At 44.9% G+C, this 19463-nt stretch overlaps 1 protein-coding gene across 2 annotated transcripts in view; it reads left to right on the forward strand.

Annotated features, from left to right (window-relative positions):
- TSC2 (TSC complex subunit 2) overlaps positions 1 to 19463 on the forward strand; it is a 67719-nt gene that overhangs the window by 44764 nt on the left and 3492 nt on the right. For both annotated transcript variants that reach the window (XM_070955040.1, XM_070955041.1), the window contains 7 exons: positions 1222 to 1437; positions 7566 to 7634; positions 9057 to 9211; positions 10354 to 10859; positions 12023 to 12098; positions 18226 to 18312; positions 18610 to 18796. In XM_070955040.1, coding sequence (XP_070811141.1) covers positions 1222 to 1437; positions 7566 to 7634; positions 9057 to 9211; positions 10354 to 10859; positions 12023 to 12098; positions 18226 to 18312; positions 18610 to 18796 — 1296 coding nt within the window. The remainder of the gene's footprint in view (positions 1 to 1221; positions 1438 to 7565; positions 7635 to 9056; positions 9212 to 10353; positions 10860 to 12022; positions 12099 to 18225; positions 18313 to 18609; positions 18797 to 19463) is intronic.

The following is a 19463-nucleotide window of genomic DNA, read 5'->3' on the forward strand; positions in this document are numbered from 1 at the left end:
CGGTTCTATCCGGCTTGGGAAAACCGGTAGCAGCGGCTGTGGGAGGCTCTGCCTGCCCGGACAGACATCATGACGTTGCTTTTATGGATGCAAAGAAGGCTTTGCACATGTGCAGATGACAGCACACGCACATTTGCAAACTGGTAGGGAAGGTAAGTGAATTTCACCCCTGGTATAAACCCTTCCATTCCCCACCATCCAGTCAGAGCTGAAGAGGCTTCTTGGATGAAAGCGAAACATCTTCAAAGAAAAGATGTTCGCTCCCATAGAGAGGGACTCCTCAGGGTGCCGTCGGCCAAACAATGTCGACTGATGGCCCCCAGGGGGAGAGCCTTTTCTGTGGGGGCACCTACCATCTGGAACGGGCTTCCCCCGGAGTTACGAAACATCCAAGACTTACGCATTTTCCGCCGAGCCCTGAAAACATTTCTATTCCAACAAGCTGGTCTGGCCTAACTCTCCCTTTTTAATTGGCTTTTAAACTGTCTTTTAAATTGGGTTTTAAACCTCTTTAGATAAATTTGGATGTTTTTTAATCTTTGAGCCTAAATTACTTAATCTGTTTCTTAATAGTTTTTAACTTCTATATGTATTTGTATTTATTATGGCTGTTCACCGCCCTGAATCCTTCGGGAGTAGGGCGGTATACAAATATGAAAAATAAATAAATAAAATAAATAAATAAATAAAAACCAGAAAGTCCAGTTGCCTCTTGAAAAAGCACCTTTGGGACAGCCATGACCTGGAGGACGGAGAATCTCCAGAGACATTTAGCACCGGGAGCGTGCCTTCATATGCCTGCCGAGGGAATGGGGACAGCTGGCAGAGGGGAGGAGTCTGCTCTCCATCAGGGGGCTCTACTGATATTTGTGTTCCAGAGGGTTGTGAAGAACAGAAGGTGATCCTGAGGGCACTTTCAAAGGAATCCAGTCTGGAGCTGGGCTGGGAAAGAAGCCCTGGTTCCTAGAAGGGCAACCTTCAGTCAGACTTGATTAGGGCTGGAGAATTCAGATTCTTTGAGGAGTTGGATTTTAGCCAGTCTAGCCACTGGCCAAGTTGGGATATCCGGATATTCCAGGGACAGATAGGTCAGAATTGTTCAATTGTACCAAAAGAAGCTTCTGGGGAAAAACCTTAGAAGGGAGTTTTGTCCTTCTCTTCCCAGACGAGGCTGCCCAGCGTGATGGGGCTCTCCCTGGCTACGTTCTTCTCTTTCCTCAGGTAACACCAGCTGGCTGATGAGCCTGGAAAATCCGCTGAGCCCCTTCTCTTCAGATATCAACAACATGCCCCTGCAGGAACTGTCCAACGCCCTGATGGCAGCCGAGCGTTTCAAGGAGCATCGTGAGACAGCCCTATACAAGTCCCTCTCGGTCCCCTCCTCGAGCTTGTCCACGGGAACAGCCAAGCCGTCTCTCCTGCAGCGCTCCAACACAGGTGAGGCAAAGCTCAGGAGGCCTGCCGGGCCACCCCAGTGGAGCCCACGGGAAACAGGACTTGTCCCAAGCTGGCTTCACTTCAGAGGAGTTGCTTTGCACAGAAAGCTTTGGAACAGCCTCAGTCTTCCTATAAAAGAAAAGGCTGGGTTCGCTCAGGATAGTCTTTAAATAAATAATGTTGAAAGTCTCTTTTAAAAAGCCACAAAAACATCTCCTGAATAAGTTCAAGCCTTTCATGTAGAAATGCAGGATAAAAATGTAAATTCAGTAGATGTGGATTCATATATTGATTTGTTCTGTGGGCCATAAAATGTAGCAGGAGATCTTTCTTGCTACTCTCCCAGCATGGAATTAAAATCTGCATTATCTCTAGCGAGGCAGTTCTTCAGCTGGATGCACATTGGAACAAGATATTCTATAGGAAGCATATTGAACTGCTTCTGCCTTGGCTGACTTCGGCTTCTTGAGTCTCCGGTGCAGCCCACATACTGTGTGGGTTCTTGGAGAGTTGTACAGGCAGTTCATACTTACCCTGTTTCCCCTAAAAATAAGACATTCCCTGATAATAAGCCCCAAAAGCAGGCTTTTGAGAGCATGGCATTAAGGCCAAGCACTTATTTCAGGGTTCAAAAAAAATGTAAGACAGGGTCTTATTTTCAGGGAAACACAGCAATGGCCACAATTGGACCTGGAATCTCAATCACAGAGCAAAACGGTTGTTAAGCAAAACATCACGTGACTGCTTTGCTCAACAACTGCAGTTCTGGCACTTGTTTATTTTATTTATTTATTTTATTATTCATATTTCTATGCCGCCCACTCTCCGAGGACTCTGGGCAGCTTACACCAAAGACAGTATACTAAATAGCATATTGCCCCCAACAATCTGAGTCCTCATTTTACCCCCCTCGGAAGGATGGAAGGCTGAGTCAACCTTGAGCCGGTGAGTTTTTTTTTTTTTTTAATTTTATTTATATGCCGCCCTTCTCCGGAGACTCAGGGCGGCTTACAATGCTTTAAGCAATAGCCTTCATTCTTTTGTATATTTTATACAAAGTCAGCTTATTGCCCCCCACAAACTGGGTCCTCATTTCACCTACCTTAGAAAGGATGGAAGGCTGAGTCAACCTTGAGCCTTGGAGAGATTCGAACCAGCAGAAATTGCAGGCAGCTGTGTTAATAACAGGGTGCACTAAACCCTTGTACTATCAAGATTTGATCCGCTGATCTGCTGAAGTAGCTGCAGTACTGCACCCTAACCACTGCGCCACCTCGGCTCATGTTGCAATCATTAAGTGATGCATGGATTAAATGGATTGTGTCTCTGGTAAAGAGCACAAGTGCCTGGGGGAGGTGGGGAGGGGACTCTGCTCAGGTGCTGAAAATCCTTGCTGAAATCCAAGCAAGATTTTCAGTCCCTGAGGGAGAGGCACTGGCACGCGGCCAGCACCAGGCTTCCCAGGGCCTCCCCCAGACGGAATGGGACTTTTCGGCTCGTACCCTTGGCCGTGCCTGTTTCTCCTCCATGGTTTCTCCTCCACATTATTATCCCCAAGCTTTCTCCTCGGCTGGCCCTCCCCCATCCTTTTGCCCCGGCACATGGGCCACGGCCCCTCCATCCCAGTCCCTTCACCACAGCCCATTCGTCGAAGTACAAAGTACAGTTTGCATCGGGCATTTGGGTGCCCGGGACAGTTCGCAGCCAGCCAATCGGTGCAGGGGCTCAGGGGCTTTGGGAGAGGTGCTGCTTGGGGGGAGGTGCTGCGCTTGTTAGGAGAAGGAAGGGGAGGGGGTGGAAGAGCAGGGGTGGGGGGGCGTATATGGAGGTTGTGCGCTTGCTTGCTGAGGGCAACCTCAGCTTTTGTCACTGATTGGCCTGGTACTCCTGTATCTGTTTCTCAGCTGGAAGGGGATGGCAGGGCTCAGCCATTGTCCTGCTGCCATTGTGCTTCATCTGCCAGCTTCCTCTGGGTCCTCAGTCAAGCCGAAGCAGGTCCTCTGGATCCAGCTACGTCTGTCTCTGAGGCAACCCAGGCTCAGCCCAGGCACCGCAGCTGCCATTAACCTCAGCCTCCCCTCTGAGCCCAGTCACAGAACAGGACCTGCCCTCTCCTTTGTACTTGACTGGCTGCAGGTCTAGTGAGGTTCCTTCATTTCCTCCAGGAAGAGAGTAGTACCGGCTGTTGGTGTGTAATTTCAGCCCCAGGGCAGATCAACACTGCGTCTCCTTCATGCCTTTGGCCCTTCAGCAATATTTATTTTTTTATTTATTAATTAAATTTCTATACCGCCCTTCTCCAAATAGGACTCAGGGCGGTGCACAGCCTAAGTAAAAACAGAGCATACAAAATTTAAAAAACAGTATTAAAATAATTAAATATTTTGGCCGTAAATTAAAACAACCCAATTTAAAATCAATTTAAAATTTAGCTCAAGCCAGCCCAGCTAGTTGAAATAAATAAGTTTTCAGGGCCCGACGAAAAATCCGGAGGTCTGTTATTATACGTAACTCTGGGGGAAGGTTATTCCAGAGGGTGGGCGCCGTCACAGAGAAGGCTCTCCCCCTGGGGGTCGCCAGCCGACATTGTCTGGCGGACAGCACCCTGAGGAGGCCCACTCTGTGCGAGCGTACTGGCCGGTGGGAGGCTATTGGTGGCAGAAGGCGGTCTCGTAAGTACCCCGGCCCTAAGCCATGGAGCGCTTTAAAGGTGGTCACCAACACCTTGAAGCGCACCCGGAAGACCACCGGGAGCCAGTGCAGCTCGCGCAGGAGAGGTGTCACATGGGAGCATCTCGTCGCCCCCATAATCCCCCGCGCGGCCGCGTTCTGGACCAGCTGGAGCCTCCGGGTGCACCCCAGGGGGAGCCCCATGTAGAGAGCGTTGCAGTAGTCCAGGCGGGAAGTGACTAGTGCCTGAGTGACTGTGCGTAGAGAGTCCCGATCTAGAAAGGGGCGCAACTGGCGTATCAGGCGAACCTGATAAAAAGCCCCTCTGGCCACGGCCGTCAAATGATCTTCTAGAGACAGCCGTGCGTCCAGGAGGATGCCCAAGTTGCGAGCCCTCTCCGTGGGGGCGAGTGATTCGCCCTCAATAGTCAGCGATGGCGTCAGCTGGCTATATCGGGACGCTGGAAGCCACAGCCACTCGGTCTTGGAGGGGTTGAGTCGGAGCCTGTTTCTCCCCATCCAGGCCCGCATGGCCTCCAGGCACTGGGACATCACTTCAAGGGCATCGTTGGGGTGGCCTGGGGTGGAGATGTACAGCTGGGTGTCATCAGCGTACTGATGGAACTCCACCCCGAAGCCACAGATGATCTCACCCAGCGGCTTTACATAAATGTTGAACAGAAGGGGCGAGAGGACCGACTCTTGTAGCACCCCACAAGCAAAGTGCCTTGGGGTCGACTGCTGCCCCCCCGTCAACACAGATTGCGACCGGTCAGAGAGGTAGGAGGAGAACCACCGCAGAACGGTGCCCCCCACCCCCAACCCCGCCAACCGGTGCAACATGATACCATGGTCGATGGTATCAAAAGCCGCTGAGAGGTCTAACAGGACCAGGATAGAGGAGCAACCCCTATCCCAAGCCCTCCAGAGATAATCCACCAACGCGACCAATGCCGTTTCAGTGCTGTGCCCAGGCCGGAAGCCGGACTGGAGCGGGTCTAGATAGACAGTTTCATCCAGGTACCGGGGAAGCTGTTGCGCTACCACACTCTCAACAACCTTCGCAACGAAGCGAAGGTTGGAGACTGGACGATAGTTAGCCAATATCCTGGGGTTAAAGAACCTTCTCCATTATTGGCCCATCTCTGTAGCTGAGAGAATGGGCAGCTGTGCTGTTTTATTATCTCCAGCAGACCCTGGATGGCTATCACTTGATATCCCTGCTTCTGTATCTTTACTGGTGGATGGACAGTCAAATGTCTCTTTTCCCATTGTATCATCTCCAGTCAGAGGGCACGGAGGTTAGAACGCTGCACTGACAATCAGCAGGTTCGCGCTTGAGACCTGTTGCTGCTGGGTGGGGTGAGCTCCCATCACATGCTCCAGAGCTCCTGCTGACCCAGTAGTTCGAATGTGGGTGGCCCTTGGGCACCACTTCAATGGGCAACTTCATGGGGACACAAAAGAGACCCCTAACTGGGCATCCCTCGGCAACAGTGTTGTCACTGGCAAATCCTTTGCTGCTTCCAACATGGGAAAAAAATCTCCAGTCTTTCAATGAATGTGTTTTCCATGTGGTGCATTGTCTCGACCTTGAAATCCGACAGCCAGAGTAGCCTCTACAAATGTAGCTTTTCATTAGGTGTAGGACTCAGTGGTTCTGGTGCTCCCATCTGAAGAAGATGACAAGATTCTTGGTCTGGCTTGTGGACAGCGACAATCATCTCAAAGCATCTTGAGAATTATATCAAGTGCAGGAAAACAATATCTCCGTTTTCAATGGGATCGCAACATTCAAAATGTATTCCATTCTACAGCAAATAATTCAGCTTCCGAATTTCCCACCAACCTGTCTGAGTGGTTAGATGCAGCCTCATCTGAATGAGGGGCCATAAATAAACATTTTTTTACTCAGCTCATGGCTGCCTGCTCCATATAAGGAAGAGCCTTTTAGCACCTTTCTGACTAAAAATGTGTGCTTTTTAATAAAAAACTGATTAGTCCATTTGCAGACCTGATTTTTTTTGCCACCATAGGTTAGCACAGCTCTCCTCATCCAATGCCTATAACAAGAGCCATCCATTGCTGGAATTTCCCAGGATAGGTCTGTTTTATTTATTTTTTTTATTCTATTTAAAGGGCTAATTTAGTTTAGCTAGAAACTGGGAGATGGTGAGTTCTAGGCCTGCCTTAGCCATAAAAGCCAACTGCATTGACTTTGGGCCAGTCCGTCTCTCATGCCCAGAAGCTGCACTTGAGCAGTGGGAGCCGCCTATGGCCATGAGGTGCCTCTACTGCCTCCCCACCTTCCTTCTCTTCAGATAGACTTCAGGAGAAGCACTGCGCCTACATCGGAGCCGGAACAAGGTTTTAATGCAGGTGTACTTAATTTTGGAGCAATGTCGATTCCCTGGGAATGCTGCATGTTTTGATATGGATACTTTTCCAGACGCGAAGATGCAGGTTTTCCATCAGATAAGATCCAACAATGTGTATGTGAAATGACATACCAGTACATTAATTGTAGCAAGTGCAGTATATAAAAACACATTGCATTTGAGAAAATATTGTTTTCTCAAATATATATAAAATGTAGATATGAAAATATATTTTGTGCTTGCTTTTTAAAAAATGATATGTAACTAAGAAACTCCATAAATTGTGTGTGTGTGTGTGTATGTGTACATCTGTATTAATATAGTAGAAAAAGGCCACAGAAAATATATCATAAACAAAACAAGTTCAGAAAAGTGACTAAGTTAAAAGTGAATCAGGTATAAATTTGTATTTCCAGGGTGGTATAATAAATCTTATAGTCTATGAGGTAAATTGAATTGATTTTAATTTCAATAAATCCTTTAATATCTGCTTTGCCAAAACTGAGCTGATGCTAAATGGTAGTATTATGAAATGTTTTAAAAGTCACCTAACATCTATGGATGTTTGCATATTCACAAATTGGCTACCTCACATAATGGTAACTATAACTCAATATTTAATTTAAGCATTAAGTGCCTACTTAGGAACTAATTCTCAAACAAGGATAACAATCCTTACAGGAGTCAGAGATTTCAGAGAGGAGTAAATTTAGAATTCTGAATGATCAAAGGTAAATAATTGTCTGATAAACTTGAAATGGTGGAAAATTAAATCTGTCTTTCCCAACAGGAAATTACAATTTATAGTGAAAACCTTGAAAGACGCCTGTGTTAGAGAAAGCTACAGTATTTAGTAGTGTATAATTTCACTCCCCCTTCCTTTTTCTTTCCTAAAACATCCACTGCAGAGTAGGCAGAAAATATTGGAAACTGCGGTGGTCCAGTTCCTCCTCCTCTGCTTCTAAGCCTTTTACATATTTATTTGTGGTTGTGGTTATTTTTTCCCTCCGTGTTGTCTGTCTTTCCGTCTCTCCTTTCTTCCCTTTTGATGTAGCTCCTTCCTTGGTTTTCCCTCCACAGTGGCCTCTTTCTCTGCCATGGGCCTGACCAGCTCTCAAGGAGGGTTGTACAGGAGCATTTCCTGGGCAGGTATATTTGCATCTTTTCAAGGAGGGTGTTTGCTGTTTGGTTTGGTTTCTAAAGGCAGCTTGGTGTGGAAGGAAGCATGCCTGTGATTCATACCTAGGGCTTTTCTTGGCCCTTCCAGTCAGCCAGCCATCTTTCTCACCAATCATTGGAAGTAGGAAGGGGAAGAAAGGTGGGCCAGGCAGAGGTGGCCTCTGGTCCCTGGGAGCTCAAAACTTGTGAAGAGTTTAGAAGGACAAAACCTGCCTTTTTACCACTTCCATTTCCCTTCTATTTTCTGCCGTGTTCCATTCTACTTCCTTGTGGTCATGTTATGTAAGTGACTGCTCCAGTCTCAAGCTATAAAGCTCACCTGGTAACCACTGGATGCCAGGGAATGCCAGTATGAACGCAAGAGTTGGAAGAGCATCTGCCAGGGGCCCTTGTTCAGTGCAACTTTAAAATAATACCAGAAAATCAGGGCAAGACCAGTCTTATCCTTCCCATTACCTTGTCATCTGCCCCATATACTTCATTATCAAGCATATGAAAATTTGATAGAAGTATATGATAAATATACCATTTGCTAAAAAAACTGATTCTAATCAGGGGCATTTGTGAAGTTGGCCAGAAGTCTTCTGCTTGAACAGTTTAATAGATCAGCACATTAGCAAGTAAGGATAGGTGGCTTTAACACTAAATCACTAAACATTTTAAAATATGTTCTAAAAACTACCTTAACAAAAATGGGGACCTGCCCCAAAAATCTTTGGACCTGCCCAGCACTCCATAATCCAGCCAGGCCACAGAGCCACCCCCCAACCCCCAGTCCTACAGGACTGATTCAAGGGTTCAATAGCATTGACACCTAGTGACATCTTAATAAGGCTTGTTTCTTGGTTTCTGTTCACATCTCTGCATATTGCAAGAAAGCCTCCTAAACAGAGCAAAACGCTCAAGAACTGAGTTGGAACTCATGAGCTTGTTTGACTCCCATTTGGCCATGAATGAAGCAGCTGGACCTGGCCGTAGGCAAACTGCCCTCTCCTCTGGCCTCACCAATACTGGGAAAACTGTTTCGCCTCTGTAATGGGACTGTTATACATAACAGTATCATAACAAGATTCCATATATGATATACTTTGGGCAAAGTTGTTAACAATATTGGACTAACTTTGCATTTTTCACTCTGTCTACTGCAGTTGCTCCTTTGATCTCTGTGGGAGGAACAGGCTGGGGAATTCTGGGAGTTGAAGTCCAGAGTTAAAGTTGCCAAGGTTGAAAAACACTAGACTAGATTGTTCTAATTTTTGTTTGAAAAAACAGCTGCCCGGTGAAGTGGAAGGGAGGTACTTTGCAAAACACCAGGGTTGCAGGAAGAGAGGATCCTCCTTTCAGGAAATATTTCTCCACCTGTCATTCCTGGCTCTTTGTGTCTCTTGACAGAATCTGCAGTTGTACTAGAAGAAGGAAGCCCCCCAGATGAAGATCGAAAAGGAGTGGAATTCCACCCTGAATCTCAAGAGATTGAAGATTTTGAACCCACGTGTTTGGGGCAAGGGCTGGAGGAAGAGAGATTAGGCCGAGGAGCCTATTGTCGGGTAAGATAGCCCCTTCCTGCCCTGTTTGCCCATCAGGCAGAGCTGCTCAGGATGCTTCCTGATAGGAAGAGATCCATCAAGATCTGGGATGTCCTTGAGAGACAGAGCTTCAGGGACTCCCAAGGATTGGGAAGTTTTCGTCAGATAACTGAATTGATTGCAGTAGGGAATAGTAGTCACGGGGCAGGTAGAATTGCTCCTTGAAAGGAGATGCCACTTGAATATAGAATAATAGGTTTGGGAGGGTTCTTGGAGGTCTTCTAGTCCAACCGCCTGCTTGAGTGGGAGATCCTAGTCCATCCTGGACCAATGGCTGTTCAATCTTTTCTTGAAAACCTCCAGTGATGGAGCACCCATAACCCTAGGAGACAAACTCTTCCATTGATTAATTGTTCTCATTGTCGGGGAAATTTCAGGGGAAAAAATCACTGTAAAAGCTCTGCAGAAAGGAAGAAAAATCCAAATAGAAGAAAAGAAGAAAATTATTTTGGATTTTTTAAACACAATTTTCATTAAAGAAGTTTTCACAAGATAAAAACAATGCACTTTTTAGAAAAGAAATAAAGAAAAATAGTCAATAGATAAGAAAGAAAAGAGGGAAAGACAAACAATAAGAAAAAGAAAAGACGATTAAGAGCCTCGGTAGCACAGTGGTTAGAATGCAGTATTGCAGGCTACTTCTGCTGACTGCCGACTGCCTGCAACTTGGCAGATCGAATCTCACCAGGCTCAAGGTTGACTCAGCCTTCCATCCTTCCAAGGTTGGTCAAATGAGGACCCAAATTGTTGAGGGCAATAGGCTGACTCTGTTAACTGCTTAGAGAGGGCTGGAAAGCACCGTGAAGTGGTATAGAAGTCTAAGTGCTATTGCTATTGCTATTGCTATTGCTATTGCTATTGCTATTGCTATTAAGAAGGGGGCTTCTACTCTTCTTGATAATGGTTATAAATGCATTTCTATTCTACATCCTCTCGCTAAGATTACACTATAATTTCCTTCTTTCCACAGCCTGCCTTTTTTAATTGTCAATCCCATAAATCACAAGTTCATTTTTTCCCAGTTCTGCAAAAAGTACATAAGGGATTTCCAATTACTAATAAATGTTATTTTGTATCTTGTTTCTCCTCCTCACCCTTGGTAGTCATCATCGACTTCCAGCCAAGAGGAGAAGGCCCCCAAAGCAGAAGATCTGGCCGCCATTGGCATTCCGATCGAAAGGGCCAGGAACCTGGAAGACAGCCGGGCCTTCGAAGCCCTCTCTTTCCAGCCTTCCCAGACCCTCAGCAAGTCCAGCTCCTCCCCAGAGCTCCAGACACTTCAGGAAGTCCTCAAGGATCCAGGTGGTGAAGAGTCGGCCCAGAAACTCAGCAGCGAAGGCAAATCCAAGTCTCAGTCTGGGCACCTGGAAGGAGAGGCCGCCGGGGGCTGGCTGGCGAAGGGGGAAGACGACCAGGGCCCTGGAGGGATGAGGCTGGCTGCGGCGGCCCCTGCCTCTTCTCCCCACTCCCCAACCGGCCACCGGCCACGGGGATACACCATCTCTGACTCGGCTCCCTCCAGGAGGGGCAAAAGGGTCGAGAGGGACCTCTTTAAGGGAAGAGCAGCAGCTGCCTCCAACGCAGGGAAAGTTCCAGGCATCAACCCAAGGTGAGGGATGTTGGTGGTAGAAATGGCGTATGGAGCATCCATCCGAACCTCTCCCAGAATCTAGGGCAGAATTTAGAGAACTGCACGAGACAGTGGGGTGAATGAGCAGCAGCTCCTGGAATTGGTAGAAACATCTGGGAAAAGTCTTGGGCCAGTGGGGTGGACGGATCAATCTAAATCTGCTCTGGCCCAGTTTCGGTTTGCTTCACTTCAGTCACACTCTGTATGCCACGGTTGGTGATGGAAGAGTCTTTCCTCGGTGTTTTGAACAAAGTTTAGAATGGCATGGATTCTGAGGAACTGAAGAAACAATAACTGTTCTTAACTCAGAATCGGGAGTCCCAAATAAAAGACATGCAGAAGACAAGCCTCCTCGCTTAGAGTTGATAAGGAGGGCCAGCACTTCCTGGAGGGCGGTCCTGGCAGCTTCTTCAGTTTCCTTTCCAAGGCCTGGTCCCCAGAGGCCCTTCCTGGAAGCATTCGGCTCTTTCCTCTATGAAATAGGGCAGAGAACTCATGCGGGGCTTATAGGCTGATTCGGCCATAATAACAGTGCGTCAAGACTAAATGCCAGGAAGAATAGCTGAAAAATTGCTCACATCTCCAGTTTAATGAATGACCAGGGGTTGTTTTCCCTCCTTCTCTCAGGAGTTTGGCTCAAGCTATTTACAGTCTGAAAATGTGAGGGATCGTGTGTGGACATTTTAGGTGGTTGCCATCTCATTGTCCTTTTTTTTTTTTTTTTTTTGGATTTGATTTATATGCCGTCCTTCTCTGGAGACTCAGGGCGGCTTACAAAGCGTTAAGCAATAGCCTTCATACTTTTGTATATTTTATACAAAGTCAGCTTATTGCCCCCACAAACTGGGTCCTCATTTCACCTACCTTAGAAAGGATGGAAGGCTGAGTCAACCTTGAGCTTTGGAGAGATTCGAACCAGCAGAAATTGCAGGCAGCTGTTCTTAATAACAGGGTGCTTTAGACCACTGTACTACCAAGGCTCTTTTTCATGGTCTTTGCAATGTTTTGCGCAGACAACCAGAAAGAATGTTTCCTTTTTCACATCTAAGTGTTCATCGTAGATTATTGTGTCTTCCATAAGGCCTTAATTCTGATGCAGCTAAATAGGTTTTCTTTTCTCCCCCCCTCCCCCCCCCCTTCAGCTTTGTGTTCCTGCAGTTGTATCATTCTCCGTTCTTTGGTGATGAATCCAACAAGCCCCTTTTATTGCCAAATGAGGTAAGCTTGAGCATTTTGTAATTGACTCATTGATTGATTTTGTACCGTTAAATCATTGCTGACTCTTAGTGACCACAGAGATAGATTTCTCCATGATGATTTGTCCATCATCAGTGATTTTATATCTTCTCTCCCTGCGGTTTTCTTGGTAAAAACACAAGAATGGTTTATGGTTACCTTTTCCTGCTCTCACCATTGGGAGAGCCAGTTTGGTCTAGAGGTTGAGACATCAGGCTAGAAAATGGGAGGCGGTGAGTTCAAGTCCTGTCTTTGGCCCAAAAGCTGGCTGGATCAATCACCAGGAGATGGTGATGCCTTGATTTAGGCATTAAAACTGGCTGGAGGAGAGAGTGAGTCCCTCTCTCTGAGCCCATCCCTCCTCACCGATTGTGTGGGGAAATTAGGAGGAAGGATATGTTCAGCATCTTGAGTTATTTGTAAGTCAATGTAGGATGCAAATAAATTAGTTAAATTGTCACTAATGACACTACAGGTAATCATTTTATCACAATTTATCACCACAATTGAGCCCAAAATTTATGTTGCTAAGTAAGAAATCCATCAAGTGAGTGTTTCCCCATTTTACAACTTTCCTTGCCACATTTGTTAAGTGAATCATTGCAACTGTTAAATTAGTAACATGGTTGTTAAGTGAATCTGGCTTCCCCATTGACTTTGCATGTCAGAAGGTCGCAAAAGGGGATCATGTGACCCCAGGACACTGCAACCCTCATAAGTGTGAGTCAGTTGTCAAGCAGCCAAATGTAAATCACATGATCATGGGGATGCTGCAACAAGTGTGAAAAATGATCATGTCACTTTTTTCAGTACCATCGTAACTTCAAACGGTCACTAAGTGAACTGTTGTAAGTTGAGGACTACCTGTAATTGATCCTCTGCTTCCAGCATGTTTCTGTCTCACTGCTGCCCAATGCAGCTGGTGCAGCTGGCAGCTGGGATGACCTTCCCTCCTTGGGTATAGGAGTCCATGCTCTTGGCATTCTTTGCTCATCCCTCCCAGGAACACACAGACACACACACACCCTGCTACTGCCACAATGAAGCAGCACAGCAGGCCTTGGAAGTGGGAGGGGAGAGAGCATGTTGTATTAAACATGTGAAACAGTGGAACCAATAAATGTCACTAGAGAGCAGATGTAGAGAGAAGGTTGCTAAAATGTAATTTCCAGGTGGAAAATGCTCTATTTGGGAAGGTGACGTTCCCAGTTACATTCTCTGGGCCCAGAAATGCTTCCCTGGGGCTAATATTCCTTTTCCGAGAGAGGCTCAAATGCTCTGGTTAGTTCCAAGTGTTTCTTGATTCCCTAGTTTTCATTGGTTAGGTTGAGTCCAAGGCTTGGGACTTCCCAGCTGCTTTATTTGTTTGGGAAGGGGAGGGGGGCATATGAAGGACACGTGCTTCTGTTCAGGTGGGACGTTAATGGAACCGGGCCTCTTTGGCCCCCATCCTGTCTGCAGTGACTTCTGTGGGACTGTGGCAGCTCAGGTTTTGTAGAGAATGAAACAAAATACCACCAAACAACAGCTACAACTACAATTGTTTGTGCGTGCTCCTGAACACAATTTACTTATTATTTGTGGCATTGTCACTTCACTCAGCTGCTGTAGCAGGTTAAGAAGACCCAGTTCAAAACGAGGAAGAAGGAAAAAAGGCTGAATCGGTTTCTTTTTCTTACAAGGGCAGGGAAGTTTTTGCAGCTGCTGCTCTTCTAGCCAATGGAAGGGTCAGGCTGGTTTTTGACCGGAAGCGTTGCGGCAAGAGAGTTAGGGAATTAGCGGGCTCTGATGAGCTCTGCGAAAACCCGGACTAACAAATTGCCGCCGAGGGGTCTTCGGACCAGAACCGTCCTGTAGGGACAGGGAAGAAGGAGAGGCACCTCAGAAGACCAAGAGCAACAGGCAAGTTCCTTGAAGGTCAGAGGAATCTCTCTCCGATTTGGCGGCGGAGGCGGCAGCCATTATGGCTGTCAAGAAGCTGGGGCAACCGCACTTCCTGTCTGGCTTCCGGCGCCGCCAGACGGTCCTTCATGACCGCCGCCCCGTTGCCTGTAAAAGAGCCGCCTTTACACCTGAAGGGCGGCTCGAAAAACTCCATTTCCTGACAGAAATGTGAGTTAGAGCAGGCGAGGGCAGGTAGAGCCCTCTGCGAAGTCCCCAGAGGCTTTTTTTTGACTCTTGAGGACGAGCAGGTTGAGGCTCCCTATTTCCGCTCGCCGTCGCTCCGGGCATCGGGAGAACTCTGCCTTTTTGCAGAGCTAGGCGCTGGAACCGGATTAACTAACAAACTTAACAGATGGATTTATTAAAAAAGTTGAGACTTGGACTTGGGACCCTAAATTGCAAGTATCCTTAATGAATTTATAAGCATTTCAGAGTGAAAGAGAAAAAAACTTTAAAATGGTGACCGCTGAGGCTTGGGAAGTAGAAGAAAGCCGAAAGTGAGAGTCCTTCCGTAATAGATACAAAGTAGCGGAATATATAGTGCTGGCTACAATTTGGAAGAAAATTAGTTATTTTAAGTTCCTTTCTTCTTGGAGATTTGTACTTGATCTTGTTTGGGGGAAAAAAAAAAGAGTTTGCTGGCAAGATGGCGTTAAAACTTATAAAGCCTGATAGACAAGCGGGGGGGGGGGTGCTCCCCCACTCACAACTGTTTGAACAAGCTTTGAGCCTACAGACTTTGCAGAATGGTTTTAATTTAAAAGAATTTCTTCAGGAGGAAATGGCAAAATATCATGAGACTGTGAACCAGAAATTTGAAAAATTAAGGCAGGAAATTAAAGAAATGATACAACTAAAGTATGATAACTTGCAACGAAAGATTGTAACAGTGATTAATGATTTTTCAGAAGTTGTTATAAAGTTGGATACAAATATTAAATTACTAGAGTCTAAAATGGAGGAAATTGATGATAAGATTTATAATTTGGACAACAAAATACTAAGAATTGAAAAGGATTTAATAAATATTCAAGACAATAGTTTAGAAGTAAAGTCTAAAGAGGAAGCTGGTCACGAGACTTATAACGCAGAAGATATAAAGCAAGGGATTGAAAGAGAAGTTGTAATGATGCAATACAGGCTGACAGAATTTGCGATCAGAATTAGAGGTTTACAGGAAAATAACAGTGATGACCTAAGAAAAATATCTGCTCAAGTTCTGGCTGGGATCTTAAAGGTTCATCCTGAGGAGGTATCCTGTAAAATTGATAAAGCCTATAGAGTAAATTCTTGGATTGCAAAGCAAAGGCAACTGCCTAGAGATGTGGTGATTTACTTTACAGATAAAGAAATAAGAAATGATATTGTGCAAAAATCCTTTAATTCTATTTTACAACTGTATGGGAGAAAAATTTGGATATATAAAGAATTGCCGCCTAAGATCTTAAGAGATAGAAAGAAATTTGGACTTTTGGTGACTGAGCTAAGAAAACAAAATATTCTATTTAGGTGGGATGTCCCAGTGGGTATAATATTGAGATATCAAGGAGTAAGATATCAGTTAAATACTGTTGAAAAAGCGGAAGAATTGTACTACAAGGTCCTTAAAAAGCAAAATCAACAAGAGATAGAAACTCAAGAAAAGCAGAAGGAGATGGCAGTAATGAAGAAACAACAAGTCACAGAGGTCTCCACAGATGAAGAGGTCTCAGCTGGACTATTTAATATAAGAGAGGCGGTACTGGATTCTAATGTAATGATTTATCAAGCCACAAACCAGCATGGAAGCCAATCAGTTGATATACAATTTACAGAACCAGAAAGATTTAAGCCACAAAAGCAAAACCAACAAGATCAAGTTATAGATCAGCATGAAAACCAAACAGTCGATACACAATCTACAGAAAGGAATTCAGGATGGAGATCCAACCCACAAAAAGTCAAGAAAAGAAGAAGTAGGTCTTACAAAAACAAAAACTTTTAAACTAAACAACAGTATAATGCCAGTTATTTATGAGAGGACTGAATATATGAAAAGATAATGGGCAAAGTATTGGTTTATTTTATCCTGAGGAGAGTGACAGATCTCTGCAGTGCTGAACTTTTGGGATATGAAAAGGGCCTTAAATCGAATGGATTGGAAATATCTTTTTTGTTTTTTGGATTTCTTGATAAATATATTATGTTTATGCTGAGTTACATGGCAAGAGATTTACTGGATTGGGGCACGCAGAAGATCTGGTTGTTACCCTATTATGGTGGTTGGAATTAATAATCTGGATAAAAGACACCTCTATAGACATTATATGGAATATAAATATAAAGTCACTCGGGTGGTTGTTGTGTTTTTTTTTTTGCAACATGAAGATATTTGTTATGGATGGGGGCAGATGGTAATTGAAGATTGAAGATACTGAAAATACTGTTGGAATTAGGATGCAATGTTACCCTAACATGGGCGATGGAGTTTATCATCCAGCTGAAAGACACTACAGAAGATATTATATGGATTACAAGCTTAAAGTTATTTTTTAGGATTTTATTTACATAAGGGAATATTTTTCTAGTTGAGTGGGCAAAAGAATAAAGATATTAATATGGTAGTTTTGTAGGAAAGTGGGTGGAGATAGGTTAGGTTATTGATTGTTTAGTTTAAAGAAAAGGGATACTATGTCTAGATGTGAATATATGTAAAAGATTTGAGCTAAGAGAGATAATGATGGGGGGGAAGGAAATCGGTAGCTGAACTGAATAAATGTTAAATTAGGATTTACTATATAGTCTTATAGTGGAAGGTTGTTTTGAAATGTTATATTAATATATACAAAAGATTTGACTTAAGAGATATACGTATGGGGGTAGTAAAAGGGTAGATTATGAGCAGAAATCGCTAAATTGGGAGATATAATAATATTATTATGTTAAATTAGGAGTTATTAGATAATGTTATAATAGAATGTCACTTTGAAATGTATAGTATAGTATAAGGGGGATATGATAATATGATAATATTAGAAAGAAAGGGTCAGCATATGGAGATGGAGTAAGTGGATGGTAAAGTATGATATAATCTGTTATGAATTTGGGTTTTATTATGAAGAAGTCACAGGGGAAGGGGAGGGTGAGGGGGGGCTAGGGAGGAGGGGGGAAAAAAGGGGGAAAAATCTGTATTTGAAAAACTTTTTCAATAAAAAAAAAAAAAAGAAGCTGGGGCAACCGGACTAAGTATCAAGCAGGAGCGGTGAAAGCAATGGAGTTTTTGAAGCTGGGTGAGTGACAGCCAACCCACAGGCGAGATAGCAACAACAACAACAACAATTATTTTGAAATCCCCAGCGTAAAATTAGCGGCTAACGGACACAGGGGAAGAAAAGAGAAAGCAAGCGGAATTTAAAGGGACAAACCCGAAAAGAAAATTGATTTTTGAATAAAATTGACTGGAAAATTTTAAGAATTAGAAGAAACAATCCTAAAATTGGCTAAAGGATTGGAAAGAAAATAAATAGATCCTTTCTTGTTGAAAACTAAGGAAAATAAAACAAAAGACAATTGGATATTAAGCTCTGCAATAGAAGCACTTTATACCTAAAAAAAGGGTGGGTGGGTGGGTGGGAAGCATTGTTTTAATTTGGACTGGATTATAAAATTGATTTGGTATTTTCTAAGTTAAAAAGAAGCAAAAATGAAGCTAGATTGTTAACAAAGATTGATACAAAATGGACACTGTTAAACAATTAAGAGAATTGTGGATTCTGAAGTGTATATGTGTTTGTCTAAAAAAATTTAAAAAGCTTTCTATAAAAAAAAAGGAAGGGTCAGGCCAATTGCCCCCCTGTCGTGTGTCTCCCCCGCCCCCGGTCTGCTTCTCTGGCATTCCTGGGATTGTATCTGTGGAAGGGGATTCTGGGCTTTTGGACTACTAGACCCCATGTGGCTTCCTGAGAATTGCAAGAAAGGTGAAAAAAAGGGACTCTCGTGCTCAGACGAGCAGTTGGGTTGCGCTGGGAGTTGTGTTGCCTGTGCACGGTTCTCCATGAAAAATGCCTGGGAAGTCTTCAGCAGTGAATAGGACATTTGTATCTGACCTTGTTTTAGTATTTTGAAAGGCCCAGGAGTGTGGATCTGATCCTGTGTGTTTCTCGCCCTCTTGTCTTTTAATCCTTAGACCTTTGAGAACTCCATTCAACTTCTAGATCAGATCCCTCCATATGACACTCACAAGATTGCCGTCTTGTATGTTGGAGAAGGACAGGTGTGTGCCATGTCTGATAACAGTATGTTCCTAAGTTAGATTTCTGTCAGCAGAACCTCTTTGGAGGAGCTGGTCACTCTTTCCTTGGAAGTGCCAGTTACTCAACTAGATTGAAGCAGGACCTCTCTTCCACTACAGCTCCTCTCTCAGGAGTCGCGTAATCGGTCTTGGCTGCGGTTGAGTACACAGTCAAATCATGAAGGTCCTTGTAGGTTTCAGAAATAAATGCTAAACGATGGAGCCCTTGGTGTGGCCTTGGCTCTGCTCTGAGGGTCTGCTTTCCTCCTTGTCCTGCAGAGCAGCAACGAGCTCGCCATTCTGTCCAATGAGCATGGCTCCTACAGGTACACAGAGTTCCTGACTGGCCTGGGCAAACTCATTGAGCTCAAGGACTGCCAGCCAGACAAGGTTTATCTGGGTGGTCTGGACGTGTGTGGAGAGGACGGGCAGTTCACCTACTGCTGGCACGACGACATCATGCAAGGTATGGGAGGCAGCTTCTCACCTGCTCCACCTCAGAGCTCTTTAGGAGCTATTTTGAAGCCTGAAGGGTCTGTGAATCTAAGGACAGTTTGAGTCTTCAGATTCCGGGATTCAAACCTTGCCAGGTGTACCTGTACTGATGTGGGAGTCAAGGCAGCAAAGTAGCATAAGAACTCCCTCTGGAAGAGAGCCAGCCACCATAATGCCACTTCACACCCATGCTCCAGGCTGTGAGGTGCCAGACAGATGTTAGCATCTACCTTGAGCTGGCATGAACAAACAGATGTCCCAGCTGAGGAACCCTTCGGAGCATGAGGCTTGTTGGGTGACTGGATCTTGAGATGGTGGTGGACTTAGCAACTCTGCAACTCAGCTTTTCCTTCTGATCAACTCAGCGAGGAAAGTCTTTGCTGAGCAAAATCTTTCCCAGTTCTCAGCCCTGTCCTTTTCTCCAAGCAGGGAGCTTGGGCTCCTGGGAGCATTTTGTGGACTGAGATGGCTATTCTCCATCCAGCGAGCTACCTAAAACCCCTTGTTTTAAGTTGGGCTGCCGAAGTAGTGATCTCCAGAGGATCCCTCTTTTGCTGCTTGAGGTCTGAACCAGGGGTGAAATGCCACCGGTTTGCTCTGGTTCAGGCAAACCAGTGATTAAAACTACTGGTTCGGGC

This window comes from Pituophis catenifer, unplaced genomic scaffold, assembly GCF_029215685.1.
Source record: "Pituophis catenifer annectens isolate HBS135680 unplaced genomic scaffold, rPitCat1.0.hap2 SCAF_16, whole genome shotgun sequence".
NCBI lineage: Eukaryota > Metazoa > Chordata > Lepidosauria > Squamata > Colubridae > Pituophis > Pituophis catenifer.